This window comes from Procambarus clarkii, chromosome 43 (genome assembly GCF_040958095.1).
Source record: "Procambarus clarkii isolate CNS0578487 chromosome 43, FALCON_Pclarkii_2.0, whole genome shotgun sequence".
Classification (NCBI taxonomy): domain Eukaryota; kingdom Metazoa; phylum Arthropoda; class Malacostraca; order Decapoda; family Cambaridae; genus Procambarus; species Procambarus clarkii.
This window is the reverse complement of record NC_091192.1, coordinates 38702887-38718051: the sequence shown is the minus strand read 5'-3', so window position 1 is coordinate 38718051 and position 15165 is coordinate 38702887. Positions and strand designations below refer to the sequence as shown.

The 15165-nt window shown below is 34.4% G+C and overlaps 1 protein-coding gene across 4 annotated transcripts in view; it reads right to left on the bottom strand.

Moving 5' to 3' along the window:
- Positions 1-15165, bottom strand: part of LOC123755812 (zinc finger protein 37-like) — a 31804-nt gene that overhangs the window by 13859 nt on the left and 2780 nt on the right. The window contains exons 2-3 of one of the 4 annotated variants that reach the window (XM_069300310.1): positions 6754-8618; positions 3390-6227 (exon numbers count right to left, since the gene is read on the bottom strand). The exons of 1 other annotated variant lie outside the window; for it this stretch is intronic. In XM_069300310.1, coding sequence (XP_069156411.1) covers positions 3912-6065 — 2154 coding nt within the window. In that variant the 5' untranslated portion in view covers positions 6066-6227; positions 6754-8618 and the 3' untranslated portion in view covers positions 3390-3911. Of the gene's footprint in view, positions 1-3389; positions 6228-6753; positions 8619-15165 lie in introns of those variants that run through there. 2 more of the 4 variants (XM_069300312.1, XM_069300311.1) reach the window with 2 other exon arrangements.

Below are 15165 nucleotides of genomic sequence, written 5' to 3'. Positions count from 1 at the left end.
AATGACGTCACCAGCTAGCCGCTCAGCGTTCCTGCACAGGCACGTTCAAGGGGATTAAAAAACTGGTCTATGAGTCGTGTGTTTCTGTGCGTTAAAACAGTGACTCTGAAACCTAATGTATAATACCATCATCCCTAGTCTATTTTAAATTTCCTATATACTTCCAACCAACGTCCATTGCAAACGGGGAAGGAACACAGAGCATGAACTATCATGTATCTCAGCGTCCTCCCCTTGTTACCAAACCAGTATTTACCAGGATTTTTTCCTAAATCTTAAACTTATCCAATTTATACCCATTGTTTCATGTTCTGTCTCATGTTGATACGTTTAATAGACTATTAATATCCCCCTTTATCATGTCCATTCAGTCACACCTCTATCATGTCCCCCTATTTCTTTACCTTTCTAGAGAATGTAATTTAAGCTTTGTCAGTCTTTCTTCGGAGATTGCTTATTGAGCATAGAAATGAATTTTGGAGAATTGATTTTTCAATTACCATCGACAGTAAAAAGAAACATAAGAAATATTGAGAAAATTCGTGTTAAAATTATTAATCTTACTTTTTCAGTCATATTTAACAACACACACACACAATATATATATATATATATATATATATATATATATATATATATATATATATATATATATTGCTAACCACAATACATGTGGCTAACATTTCATCCACTTAGGCAATAGGAGCCTCCAACCACTATATACCACTGCGCCGATGAACACACCACAATAAGAGAGGATTTCAATGATACACAACTGGTATCCAAATCCAATTGAGACTTTAGGCCTTTAGACCACTTTAATACAGAGGTATTAGGCGATCCGAGCCAGTTATATAAATTACTAACCAGAATAAACGTGTATAACATTTCACCCACTGTTCACCTACCAGCAATTTATATGATACGCATGGATCACTGGATACCCCTGTGCACTTAATACTAGGAACAGTTGGCGACCACAGGGCTAACAGCATTGCAAACCAGACATAACAGATTGGATCTCACTGAAACTTAAAATGATGAACAATTTAGAGGATATTGATCCAGACAACTTCTTCCTAAGGTCAGATGTAACACAAACAAGGAGCAACAGTTTTGAGCTCAACAATTCACCATGTAGGACAAAAAACATAAGATGTTTTTTCACCCATTGGGTTACAACCCCGTGGAACTGGCATCCCGCTGAAGCCATAAATGCTAAAATGCTGCTATATAAATCCAGCTTTATAAAATCACCAGGATAAATGGGAGGATCTTTGACAAACTATTGGCTTCCTGTCCTTTTCGAGGCCACTAGGGAGATTGTGGCCCTCAAGGCAAATTATATCCGGGTCCCCTCCAAAGATGTACTGACTCTCCCCAAGATGCAACCCCATAAGCTAACTAACTCTTGGGTACCTATATACTGCTAGGTGAACAGGTGCATTAGGTGATAGTAAATGTGTCAAACCTGTCCCAACCAGGAATTTCCGATTGTGAGTCGAGAACAAACAGAACTGTATGTCAGTTGTTGGCCTAAGTGGACATCAGTGTGATATCTGTTCGCACAGCAATTAAATCCCTATATCTAAGAGTTAAGTGACTGTTGTGGGGTCCTCCCTGGGAAAGGTCAGTCACAGGTCTAAGGGATACTCAATATAAACCTATAACAGGCCTTTTGTTTGCAACAGTTAATGGGAACTATTAAAATCTTCCGTATATATACGTAGCACTCTTGCTGCAAGAGCTAGCTATAAGTTTACTTAATATCATAATTGCACTGGATGTTTGGTCATACATGTGATACGAGTCTAGTCTACAATTGCCTGCAAAAGCAAACCTCAGGTAGTTTAGTTTCGGGTTGGGCTGATGTCCTATTCACTGTGGGAGGGTTATGGTTATGAAAACCACCAAAACAGCATCCTAGCAAACCAGCAAATATACTTTAATCTTTAACATAATCCAGGACAAAACTATTAAAATATTTAAGTAAATTATTAAAATAAAATAAAATTTAGGTTAAAAAAATATACAGTATTTCAGTCAATAGGCTGATTTAATTCATTAATAATAGAACATAATAGTGATATTTTATATATATCTATTATATATATAAATATAAATATAAATATATATATATATATATATATATATATATATATATATATGTATATATATATGTCGTACCTAGTAGCCAGAACGTACTTCTCAGCCTACTATGCAAGGCCCGATTTGCCTAATAAGCCAAGTTTTCGTGAATTAATTGTTTTTCGACTACCTAACCTACCTAACGTAACCTAACCTAACTTTTTCGGCCACCTAACCTAACCTATAAAGATAGGTTAGGTTAGGTGGGTTGGTTAGGTTCGGTCCTATATCTACGTTAATTTTAACTCCAATAAAAAAAAATTGACCTCATACATAATGAAATGGGTAGCTTTATCATTTAATGAGAAAAAAATTAGAGAAAATATATTAATTCAGGAAAACTTGGCTTATTAGGCCTTGCATAGTAGGCCGAAAAGTGCGTTCTGGCTACTAGGTACGACATATATATGTCGTACCTAGTAGCCAGAACTCACTTCTCGGCCTACTATTCAAGGCCCGATTTGCCTAATAAGCCAAGTTTTCCTGAATTAATATATTTTCTCTAATTTTTTTCTTATGAAATGATAGAGCTACCCATTTCATTATGTATGAGGTCAATTTTTTTTTATTGGAGTTAAAATTAACGTAGATATATGACCGAACCTAACCAACCCTACCTAACCTAACCTAACCTATCTTTATAGGTTAGGTTGGGTTAGGTAGCCGAAAAAGTTAGGTTAGGTTAGGTTAGGTAGGTTAGATAGTCGAAAAACAATTAATTCATGAAAACTTAGCTTATTAGGCAAATCGGGCCTTGCATAGTAGGCTGAGAAGTGAGTTCTGGCTACTAGGTACGACATATATATATATATATATATATATATATATATATATATATATATGTCGTACCTAGTAGCCAGAACGCACTTCTCAGCCTACTATGCAAGGCCCGATTTGCCTAATAAGTCAAGTTTTCATGAATTGTTTTTCGACTACCTAACCTACCTAACCTAACCTAACCTAACTTTTTCGGCCACTTAACCTAACCTAACCTATAGAGATAGGTTAGGTTAGGTTAGGTAGGGTTGGTTAGGTTCGGTCATATATCTACGTTAATTTTATCTCAAATAAAAACAAATTGACCTCATACACAATGAAATAAGTAGCTTTATCATTTCACAAGAAAAAAATTTGAGAAAATATATTAATTCAGGAAAACTTGGCTTATTAGGCAAATCGGGCCTTGTATAGTAGGCCGAGAAGTGCGTTCTGGCTACTAGGTACGACATATATATATATATATATATATATATATATATATATATATATATATATATATATATATATATATATATATATATATATAATTACACACTGTATAATGCAAACACAGAATGTTTACCACAAATGTTTGTAATAAACATAACAATATTTATATTTAAGGCACAGTTATAGAATGATAAAACAGGTTCCTGATTTTTCAGTTATAAAGTCAGTACTTTAGGAGCAATTACAATATATTGTATATGAAAATGTACTCTACTTGGCCTCTCAAATAGATATTTAGGAATCATAGTTATTTTCATATAAGTATAAAATCTGGGATTCCTAGACAGTACAGTTTTTTCTGCAAAACTGGTTAAAAATATTACTGCAGAATTTACATCAAAGTAATTATACTATAAAATGATAGTAAACAAAAAATATATCAAATGCATTGAGATAATTAATTAAAAGCTACTCAAATATGAAGTGGCCAAGTATGCAGCAGTCAATTATGAGGTATTCATTTGAGATAGTAAAAAATAAGGTTGGAAAGCAATTCATGGCAATTCACACTTGATGGTGGTGATGCCATTAACACTGAGAAGTGATGTATTTTCTACAAGTTGCAAGTTAGGCATTGTCATCTCGCTCATTTCTTCCAAGTACTTATTCACATTTTCGAACACTTTTTCTTCCTTTATACACATTTCTTGCATTTCCTCAATCATGGGATAATTTCTTTGCATCACGCAAATATGTTTGTTCACTTCTCTGTCATAATTATCATAGGCAGATTGATTGTCATCTATACAGTTTTGTTTACCAGTCTTACTACATTGGTTATCAAGATCTTGGCACGCTTCCCATTTAGCACTCTTATATATACATGTAGTGTCTAAATTATTATAATTTGCTTCTAAATTTCCAAGATATTTTCTGTTCTCATACTTGTGTAGCTTATCATTCATATTTGTTTTATTGCAATGAATTTTACTTGTAGAACATATAATGTCTTTTTTATCAGGGATGTTTTCAAGGAGAATTACACCTTTTTTATTCACCAATGATTCAGATGCTCTCATGAGATACTGATCCTCAACTACCATTTCTTTCACATTCACAACTTGATAGTGCACACTAAGGTGGTTCACCTGTGGGCCACTGGCAACATTTGTGAAATTTTCTTTTACATTGTCATCCTGATGTTGCTTAGCTGCATTTGTGACTTGTATCTGATTGCATGTTTGGTCAGGGTGTACAGCAATTCCATTATTTATGATACGTGTTCTGTGGTTACTTAAATTTGAAATTGTTAATGGTTGTATCTTGTCAGTGAATAGTGCTGTTCCGTGGTTCCCTATAGGTATTCTGTAATTGCCATCATTTGCTCCTTGGTTGTCCTCCCCAGCAATCCTATTGCTGTCCAGGGCTGGTACATGAATTCCAGGTGAGCTTGTGACCTGACATATACCAATTGAATTGTTAGCAAAATATCTCTCTAACTTTTGTCTGTCTGTCACAGACAAACAGTGATTCTGTAATTCGTTGTACTTCTGGACAACCAAGGCTGGGTTGCAGTACTCATGATAAGCACTCATCTTATATAGCAAGTTCCCATAATCAAGACCCTGAGGCTTAGCATGTTTGAGTAGATGTGTTACCAGAGCTTTGTATGTTCCAAATTCTTGATGACAGAAGTTGCATAGGAAACTTACTTGTAATTCTCTACTATAGCATTTCTTTACATGTTTTTGAACAGTTTCTTTTGAACTCACCTGCCTTCCACACATTATACACATGAACTTTTTAAATGCTAAAACTTTCTTGCAGCACAGTGCTTGGTGACTATGAATGCGCCTATTGGTAAATCTCCTTCCACACTTATCACACTTAACACGGTTAGTATTGAAATGAATTTTAATATGATGAGTGAGAGCACTTTTAAGTGGATAACTTTTCATGCACATGTCACACTTGAAAGGTTTCTCATTTGAATGTTTTAAACGAACATGGCTTGACAAGCTTTGTTTACTTGAAAGCCTCATCCCACATACTTTACATTCAAGTGTCTTTTTGCCTGAATGAGTTTTTGTGTGAATTTCTAATGAATGTGTGTTTGGACATATTTTGTTACATATTTTACAAACAAACTTACTTTTTCTTTGACACACTGCTGTGTGTGTACGATAACCAAGTCTAGTAACAAATTTCTTTTGACAAGTAGTACACTGGTATTGTTCTTCTCCTGTATGACGCCTCATGTGGTCAGCTCGAGTTGAACTTTGCGTGAACCTTGCACCACAAACCTTGCACTCATAAGGTTTCTCTCCTGTGTGGCTTCTCATATGCATAATAAGAACCGATCGTGTTGTGAAGGCCTTCGGACAATTTTCACACTTGTATGGTCTCTCACCTGTATGTTTTTTTCTGTGAATATTGAGGCCAGATTTGGTTACAAACTTCTTATCACAGTCTTGACACTCATGTGGTTTGTCTACTTCATGTCTCTTCACGTGCTTTTGAAAGCTTGATGTTGTAGAGTACGTCAACTGGCAAATGTTACAGCGATGGATTCTGGCTTTGGTCAGGGTACCAGGGACTGGCTTGTTGGTTTTTGCCAGTCTGTTGGTCCTCACCAATCTGTTGGTGCTCACTGGTCTCTTGATGCTGGCCAGCCTGTTGGTATTTACTGGTTTTCTGGTGCCCTCCATCCTGTTGGCATCCTCCAGCTTGTTTATGGTGTCTCATAATGACACACTTGAATAAATTAAAAACCAACTACAGTAGTTGCCAGGTGTTTTTCTTACAGCAGAATATATTTTGTATTTAAGCTGCTCATTAATTTTACTTATGATAATTAGCTGGTAAGTCACCTGTGGAACACAAGAAGCTGGTTTCAGTTACAAAATGTACAGGTATTAGAATTATCAAAAATGTAAAGCAAATCTGGCAATATATAACACTATCCAGTTCATAAATTATTAAATGTGCACTACATAACACTAATGGTACTTAGTCAGGAGCAGAAAAATGTTTCTCTTTACTAATCAGATTCGACGAGGATTTTATCTAGTAACATACTTATGCTATAAAGGGAATTCTAGAGATACAGATTTTCTTAACACCCTCACAATTTTTGCTTTCCGTCAAGATACATATAGTATACAGTACAGTACTAAACTGTAAATAACTAAGCAGAATGCAATCTGAAATGTAAGATGCAGAGATTTTTTTGCCATTAATTGTTCACAAGTTATTCTTTACTAGCCAATTCAAATTGGTCAGCAAAAAAATTCAAAATTTCAATTTCCCTGTGTTCTCTGGATTTTGAACACTGTATACAGTACCTTGAGAAAGAATGTAGGTTACATCCAAAAATTTGGTATTTAATACACTTACACAAGCAGACGATGAGTCACAATAATGTGGCTGAAGATATGGAGACTAAACCACACACCAGAAGATGAGGAGATGACGACACTTCGGTCCGTCCTGGACCATTATCAAGTCGATTGTGATGGAAGCGAGGGAGGCACTGGCATTAAGCAAGGCAAAAGAGAGAGGTGGAGAGAGATGAGGAGGAGGAAATTTTCTAGAGGAAGGTAAGAGCAAGGCAAAAGGTACGGATGGGATGGGTGTAATAAAGGGGTGTTTGTGGACCTGCGTAAGGCTTTTGACTCTGTCAACCACCAAAACCTTCTTCTTAAATTACATCATTGTGGAGTCAGAGGACATTCCCTGCAATACCTCAAATCATACCTTACTGACAGGCTCCAGTATGTTTCTGTAAATAATTCAATTTCTCCCACCCTACCCATCAACATTGGTGTTCCTCAGGGCAGCATACTTGGCCTTCTCCTCTTTCTTATCTACATTAATGACCTTCCAAATGCCTCCCAACACCTCAACCCAATTCTATTTGCTGACGACACAACCTTCATTTACTCCAGTCCTGACCCCCTTGCTCTAAATGCCACAGTAAATACTGAGCTAAATAAAGTCCATCTTTGGCTAACTGCCAACAAACTCACCCTTAACATTGACAAAACTTTCTATATTCTATTTGGCAATAAATCCTATAATCAAATAAATCTCAAAATAAACAATACCCAAATTTGTAACAAATTAGATGGCAAATTCCTTGGCGTTCTCATTGACCACAAACTGAATTTCCAGGGACACATTCTAAATATATCAAAAAAAGTTTCAAAAACTGTTGGCATTCTTTCTAAGATCAGATATTATGTACCCCGCCCTGCCCTGGTGACTCTATTACTCCCTCATCTATCCATATCTCAACTATGGTATTTGTACTTGGGGTTCTACTACCCAAAATCATTTACGTCCTCTAATTACTCAACACAAAGCTGCTATTAGGACAATATCCAACTCTGGCCCCAGACATCACTCGGTACCCCTACTCAAATCTCTGAATATGTTAGATATTAAGTCACTGCACATTCTCTCATGTGTATTATACATATATAAAACGCTGAACTGTAATGCCAATCCTGACCTCAAAAGCTTCATTGAAGGTTGTAACAGAACCCACGAGCACCACACCAGAAATAAATACAGTTTTGATACTCCAAGAGTACGACTTAATCAAACTAGAAATGCTCTACAAATCAAGGGACCCAGAATGTGGAATGACCTTCCCAACCATGTTAAAGACTGTACCAGTTTAAGATAAAAGTTTAAGATAAAAACGAAGCACTATCTAATAAATTCTATGTAACCTACCTTACCCCTCTATTGTCAACCCATGTCTGGTTTTTTTTTAAACAACGCTGTTTGTCGACCTAATTGTATTTGTGCTGCTTTTTCAGCCATGTTCCCCCCTTTTTTATCTCTATTTTTATTTGTTCTCAACACATTTTATTCTTAATACTCAATTAGTATTAAGCTTTAGTCATTAATGTTTTTCATGCCCGAAATGCTTTGCATAATAGTGGCTTTAGGCATTGTATGTACTAGCTCTATCTATAAATCCATCAATCTTTGTAAAATCTCTTGTACGTATGTACCTTACCTAAATAAACATTTATTTATTTATTTATAGAAGTGGGTAAGAATGGGAATGTAAGAATAAGAGGAGCAAGAAAGAGAAAAAGGATGGGTAGGCTCATGTTAGGTCACGTTTGTTAAAATGGTTAGAGCATCTGAGTATGTGTTGTGAAAGGGAAGAATCAACAGCAACAAAGCCAGGACTAAGGTTCATGTTGGGTATGTTGTGTATCGGAGCCAATTCGACAAGACGGTGTCTGTGAAGAGCAGAGACAGGAAAGATTATTTTAGAAGAAGACCAATCAATATATTGGGTCTTTCATCTTCATTTAATCACTATGGCATTGAAGGAAGTTTCTCCAAAAACAATACAGTAGTGATAAATCCTTTTAATGCCATGTAACTAATTACTGACATGCTAGCAATCAATGTTTACAAAGTTTATAATTATTAATTTTTGTAAACAAATTTTAACTTGGAATGGGTTTGGGGGTGATGTTACACATTCTGTGACTAATGCAATACCTCTGCCCCAATGTAGTAGAGTAAGAGTGAGGCAAAACATGAAAATCGGGGTATGAATTCCAAGACTTGTAATCAAGAAAAGGTCCATGGGGGTCATCACCACATACATAAAGAAAAAAAAGTTGTAGGGTGACTGAGCACCTACCGTCTTCTCATGGTAGTTGTACCAAGTAATCTAGGTAAAGTGGGTACAGGTTTTGTAAACCACACAAAGCCTTTGGTCAGGCTTCTTAAGCCAAACTCATCTGTCTTCTGGACTAAAAAAAAATAGCACATGCCCCCCTCCCCCCTAACCAAGACAAGGCAACACCCATGGGAGTCTTCAAATATAAAAACAGTATACTGAATAACATTATGAGGAGGATAAGGCAATTATCAGGAGAAAACACTAAGCCATTACAATTACCTGTTAACAATGACTATATAGGAAGGTTATCCTAAGTAGGATTTTTAATGTTTTACTGTTATAAATAAAATTTGTCATGAAGTGACAGTATTTGAAGAATAAGAAATAACATTATTTGCAAGAGATTCTAACCTGAATGTGAGAAACCCTCTGTGATTGGTCCCTATATGGTTTGTGACATGTCTTGTTCAGGAGCTCTACTCATACCTCATAAAATTCAACATATTATGTCCCTGTGAGTTTGGCTTCCAATCATAAAAGAGTACCAATGATGCAATTGTTAGTCTGCTTGATATAATCTACACAGCCCTTGACAAAAATGAGTTCCCAATTGGGCTCTTCATAGACCTGAGAAAGCCCTTTGATAATGTTAACCATAACTAACTCTTACTTAAACTCCACCATTATGGAATCCGAGGCCTTGTCCTAAACTATATTCGATCCTATCTTAGTGACAGACTCCAATATGTAGCCATCAAAGATATAACCTCTCCCACTCTACCATTAACCATAGGAGTGCCATAGGGCAGCATCCTAGGACCTCTCCTATTTCTTATATACAGTACATCAGTGATCTGTCTAATGTCTCTTAACATTCTTAAACCTATATTATTTGCTGGCGATTCTACCCTCATCTACTCAGACCCCAACCCCATACATACACTAAATAATGTTGTAAATAATGAATTAAAAAAGTTCACTCATGGATGTCAATCAACAAACTCATACTAAGCATAGAAAAGACCTACTACATCTTATTTGGAAGCAAATCAACAAATGCAATTCAGCTTCAGATTGGCAATGTTAACATCAGCAATAAAAATGATGGGAAGTTCCTTGGCCTATACATGGACAAGAGACTCAACTTCAGCACCCACAAACAACACAACCAAGAAAGTCTCAAAAATGGTTGGTATATTTTCTAAAATCAGATATTATGTTCCAAACTCTGCTCCCCTCCCATTATACCATGCGCTAATCTATCCCTATCTTACATACGATATCTGTGCATGGGGTTCAACCACTGCAAACCACCTCAAGCCCATCATCACCCAACAAAAATCTGCTATCAGAACAATAACAAACTTTTCAACACACAGACAACACTCAGCCCCCCTGTTTAAATCCCTAAACATGCTAAACATAAACTCGCTCCACACATTCTCTTGTGCCATTTACATGTACAAAACTTTGTTCCTAAATGCAAATCCTAATCTGAAACTCTTCTTTGACAGATGTACTGTAATAGAACCCATAATCACTACACCAAAAATAAATATCTCAGATATCCCCCAAGGTCAAACTAAATCTGTGTAAAACGCACTATGCAAATAAAAGGACCTAATCTATGGAATTCACTCCCTAATGAATTGAAAAGCTGTCCAACCTATGGCTTATTCAAAAATAAAACCAAAAAGTACCTAATTTCATTCTCATAATTTCCTACCTAGTGCTTTAAACTCGTACTGTATCTTGTGTTACCCACTCCCCCAATATATGTGCCTAAGGGGGCATAACTTTAAAATATGCAATAAAAAGTTCAATTTCAATCATATTTATTTTTAATAGTTGTATATGAAAAGGGCTTCAACTGGGCCAAGTCTCATCATCGTAGCCTAAATAGAAAGATGGAAAAAAATATTTACTTATGTGTCAGTTTAAAAAAAAATGATAAAAAATTAACATCAAACACAAGTGTCAACTGAAATCATGCCTATGACTCTCAGCTATCACAATCACATATAATAAAGGATTTTAATAATTAGTTTATCCAATATATATTTAGTTAAAAAAGTTAAAAAATTGGGATTTTTTTCCTTCTAATTTTTTCTCATTTGTTTATCGGGCAATTTGCATTAAACTTATACACCTTACTGAATCCTATCTGTTAGGGTGCAAATTTTGGAGGACATCAGTTGATATAAACCTCAGCCACAGGTGTCAGAACCTTTGGCTTCATTTTTTTTTTCAAGTTACATAAAAGTGACTCGACTCTTTCATTTATTATTTAATTTACATGAAACTTACACCTTATATAGAGAGTTCATTCAAGTCTCTACATTTAAGCTCAGGTATTTTATTCCTAAGTTCATTTATTGATTTTATAAATATTTATAAACCTAATATTTTGCATAAATTTTTGGGGGAACTTTAGTTTTACTGATAGAAATATTCAAAAATATTTTGGATAATCCATTTGGTAAAATCTTTTATTATATGTTGATGTGATAGACGAGTGTCATAGAAATTATTTTATTTGAAACTTGTGGTTGTAGAGTAATTTTGAAAATACTGAAAATTCATTGAAAAATATTACATATTTTTTCTCCCTTTTTATTTAGGCTGTGATACTGAAACTTAGACCAGTTGAAGCCCTTTTTATATACAACTAGTCAAAAAAGTTTGGTTGAAATTGAACAATTTTTAATATCCTATGTTATGCCCCCCTTAGCCAAACAACTTCACCATTGTAATCACTGCTATCATCTTATATCATGGTTGCTATATTGAACATGTATTTTACTACAATATACCTAGAAATAATCCTCAAATTATGCTACAATGTACGTGCTGATAATCCTCAAATTTTACAATAATGTACCTACTAATCTTCATCACATTTTTTTTACAATGTACCTGTTAAAATTTTCCAATTTTACTAGAAATTACATACTTAAAATTATCTGTAAGATTAAGGACCTGCCTGAAATGCTATGCATGTTAGTGGCTTTATAAGAATGTAAAAACATCAATGCCATGTACATTCATAAACCCAATGTACCTTCTTGTATATACAGTATAAATAAAAAAAAAAAAAAAAAAAAAAATATATATATAAATAAATAAATGTCCAAACAGCATTTAATTGTGCAACATGTAACTTAAACCATCAATCTGTATCAAGCACATGGGCAGGATGTATATTATTAGCCAAAATGTACAGTAATTTGCATACTGAAACATTCAAAATAAACAATAGAAAAAGAGTAATTCCTGAGGAAATTGGAGCATTTAACATAACCAAACATTCACCTTTGAAAAAAAATTAAGTTTGTATTGTGTTTAAACAATTTTATTATGTACTATCTGTTTACCCCTGTATCAGATGAACCTTTGTATCTCTCCCATCTCTTAAGTTAAATTAAAAATTCTTTATACATCATTGGTAGATAAGAGAGTTTTACAAGCTAAAGCAAATGGTTGAATTAGGTTGCCACATATATTTTGTAAGAATAATGCAACTTTCTTATATGAATATTCGTCTTTAATTTGTATGATCTTATAATTATATTAACATTATTATTATACATCCATTAACTTTGCTTTAAGTGTTTTTCTGGCCCACAATGTTTGAGCTGGATTAAAGTGTTGAGGCCTAAGATGGTTACAAGTTGCATGTAAAAAAAAAAAAGGTTATATATAAAAAAGATGCAAGATAACACAATAAGGGATAATCAATTACAGAGTTTTCAAGTATGAAATAACCAACTATGCCGCAGTCAGTAGTCAGTTGAGATAAGTCAAGTATGAGATTGGTAGAAAACAGGATTATTGGGATCATTTAACATTTTTAAATTTGTATTCTTTAGAGAACAGGTGAGAGAGATACATAATCATTTAAACTTGGAAAATATTAAGAGGGACTGGATCCAGGTCTGCACATGGTAATAACTCCTCATGAACCCAGAAGGCATGGAGAGATATACAAAATACAGATGATTTGTCTACTGATGATTCATATTCATCTACTGATGAGAGAGATGATTCTAACAACATCAACGTAGCTCTGTTATGGGTGGCACAAGGTCGATGAACACTCTTGAGGATATGCTCTCCCTGCGTCCTGAATCCCCCATTCAAATTTTTATTCAAGTAAGAGTACATACATAGATGAAGAGTTACAAAAATAATGTTGGATTTATATATAGAGCTAGTGCATACAATACCTAAAGCCACTAATATGCATAGCATTTTGGGCAAATCTCAACCTGTCTTAACCCAATTAAACCCAACCTATCCTAATCTAACCAAACTGAACCTAACTGAACTGAACCTATCCTAACTAAACTTATCCGTTCCCTACCTAACCTTTGCATATTAGTGAATTATTACATTATATAAACAGGGGTACTGTATATATGTATGGCAAGCTTGGATGGTCCCAAGCTACTATGCAACAGAAAACTCCTCACCCCTGATGGATTCAAACCCCACACAGCCAGGGCTCCATACTGTCCAACAAATCTCTAGTCATACCTTCCTTGACATCCCTAAAAAAGCACGCGTAATGTCAGTTCTTAAAGGAGGCAATCTGGCAGACATCAACAATTATAGAAAAACAAGATAATAAAAATAATTCTAAAATTGAATATTGAAAACTTCAGGTTTTGAAATAAGCTGAAAAAATTTAAAATATCACCAATTTTGGTGTTATTATGCTCTCAGAATAGCATATGATCTTTTAATAGATTAAGAATATAGGTTTTCAGTATAGTTTACTGTAAAAAAAAAAAAATCGTCAATATGGCATTTGAAAATACGCACCAAATTTTGACAAAAAAATTTATAACTCCAAACGCTTACGGTTTATGAAAAATTCATTCTAAAGGGATTGTAGAACAGAAAGCTATGCACTGAGAATCGGTCAAAAACTGGATTTTTTTATGCTGATTACAGTAGAAAGAATAATTATGTTGAAGTTATCGACAATGAATAAGGTAGTTCTAATTCATAAATTTTCTTGTATGTTTTAATAAATATTGTTTAGCATTCGTACTCGAATATGTGAAAGTTGTAGGTCAATATGTGTTGAAATGAAGCCAAGAAAAAATAAACCCCCCAAAAAAACAAAATATAGGGATAATTATATTATAATGATATATTTAGGGTATACTTTATTTAAGTGAAAAAGGCCAAATCTGTTCCCCTAATCATCAAAGCAACCAAAAGAGACAAAGAAAACAGAGTTTGAATTCCGTGAAAAAATCAGACAAAGAAATTCAAAGTTCCAAGTTCTGCCAGTTGTAGCAGATTTATTTGTTGACCAATTTCATTTTATCTTCACATAATTAGGGATGGATATACACCCTCCAGGATGTAGAGGTTAGAACACAATCAAATAATAAACAGAGAAAAATAAATAAATAAAACAAAATTCCCCTAAAAAAAAATTTTTTTTGGACATTGGTGAAAGTAACAGATATTAACATTGGGCAATGTATCTATATAATATATATGACAAAATAGAGCATATGAACATACTAGCCCATTACTATTTGTGTTATTATGTATTACTCAGCAATGCTATAAAGGCACCAGCTGCATATCCACTTTGTGGACACTTATTACTATTTTTCTTCTTCTTTGTGCATCGGACAGGTGCTTGCATCTCTTTATTAATGCATTATTCCTCAGCTCCAATTATCCCTCCAGTTAATAGGAACTATTCTTATCAACAAAACGTTCTTCTTTTTAAAAAATTTGTCTAAAACCTATTTCTGAAAATATTTTGATGAAACTTTCACGACACTGACGCCAATAAGTTAGTGATTTGTTTAACATTTATAAGTAATGTTTATATAATTCAAATATTTTTTTGCTTCTTGACCCCTAAGGCTGAGCAGCCGAAGGGTTAAACTCCACCATTACGGAATTGAAAAGCTGTTAAACAAGACAAAAGTTGATACAATATATATATATATACATATATATATGTCGTACCTAGTAGCCAGAACGCACTTCTCAGCCTACTATGCAAGGCCCGATTTGCCTAATAAGCCAAGTTTTCATGAATTAATGTTTTTTCGACAACCTAACCTACCTAACCTAACCTAACCTAACTTTTTCCGCTACCTAACCTAACCTAACCTATG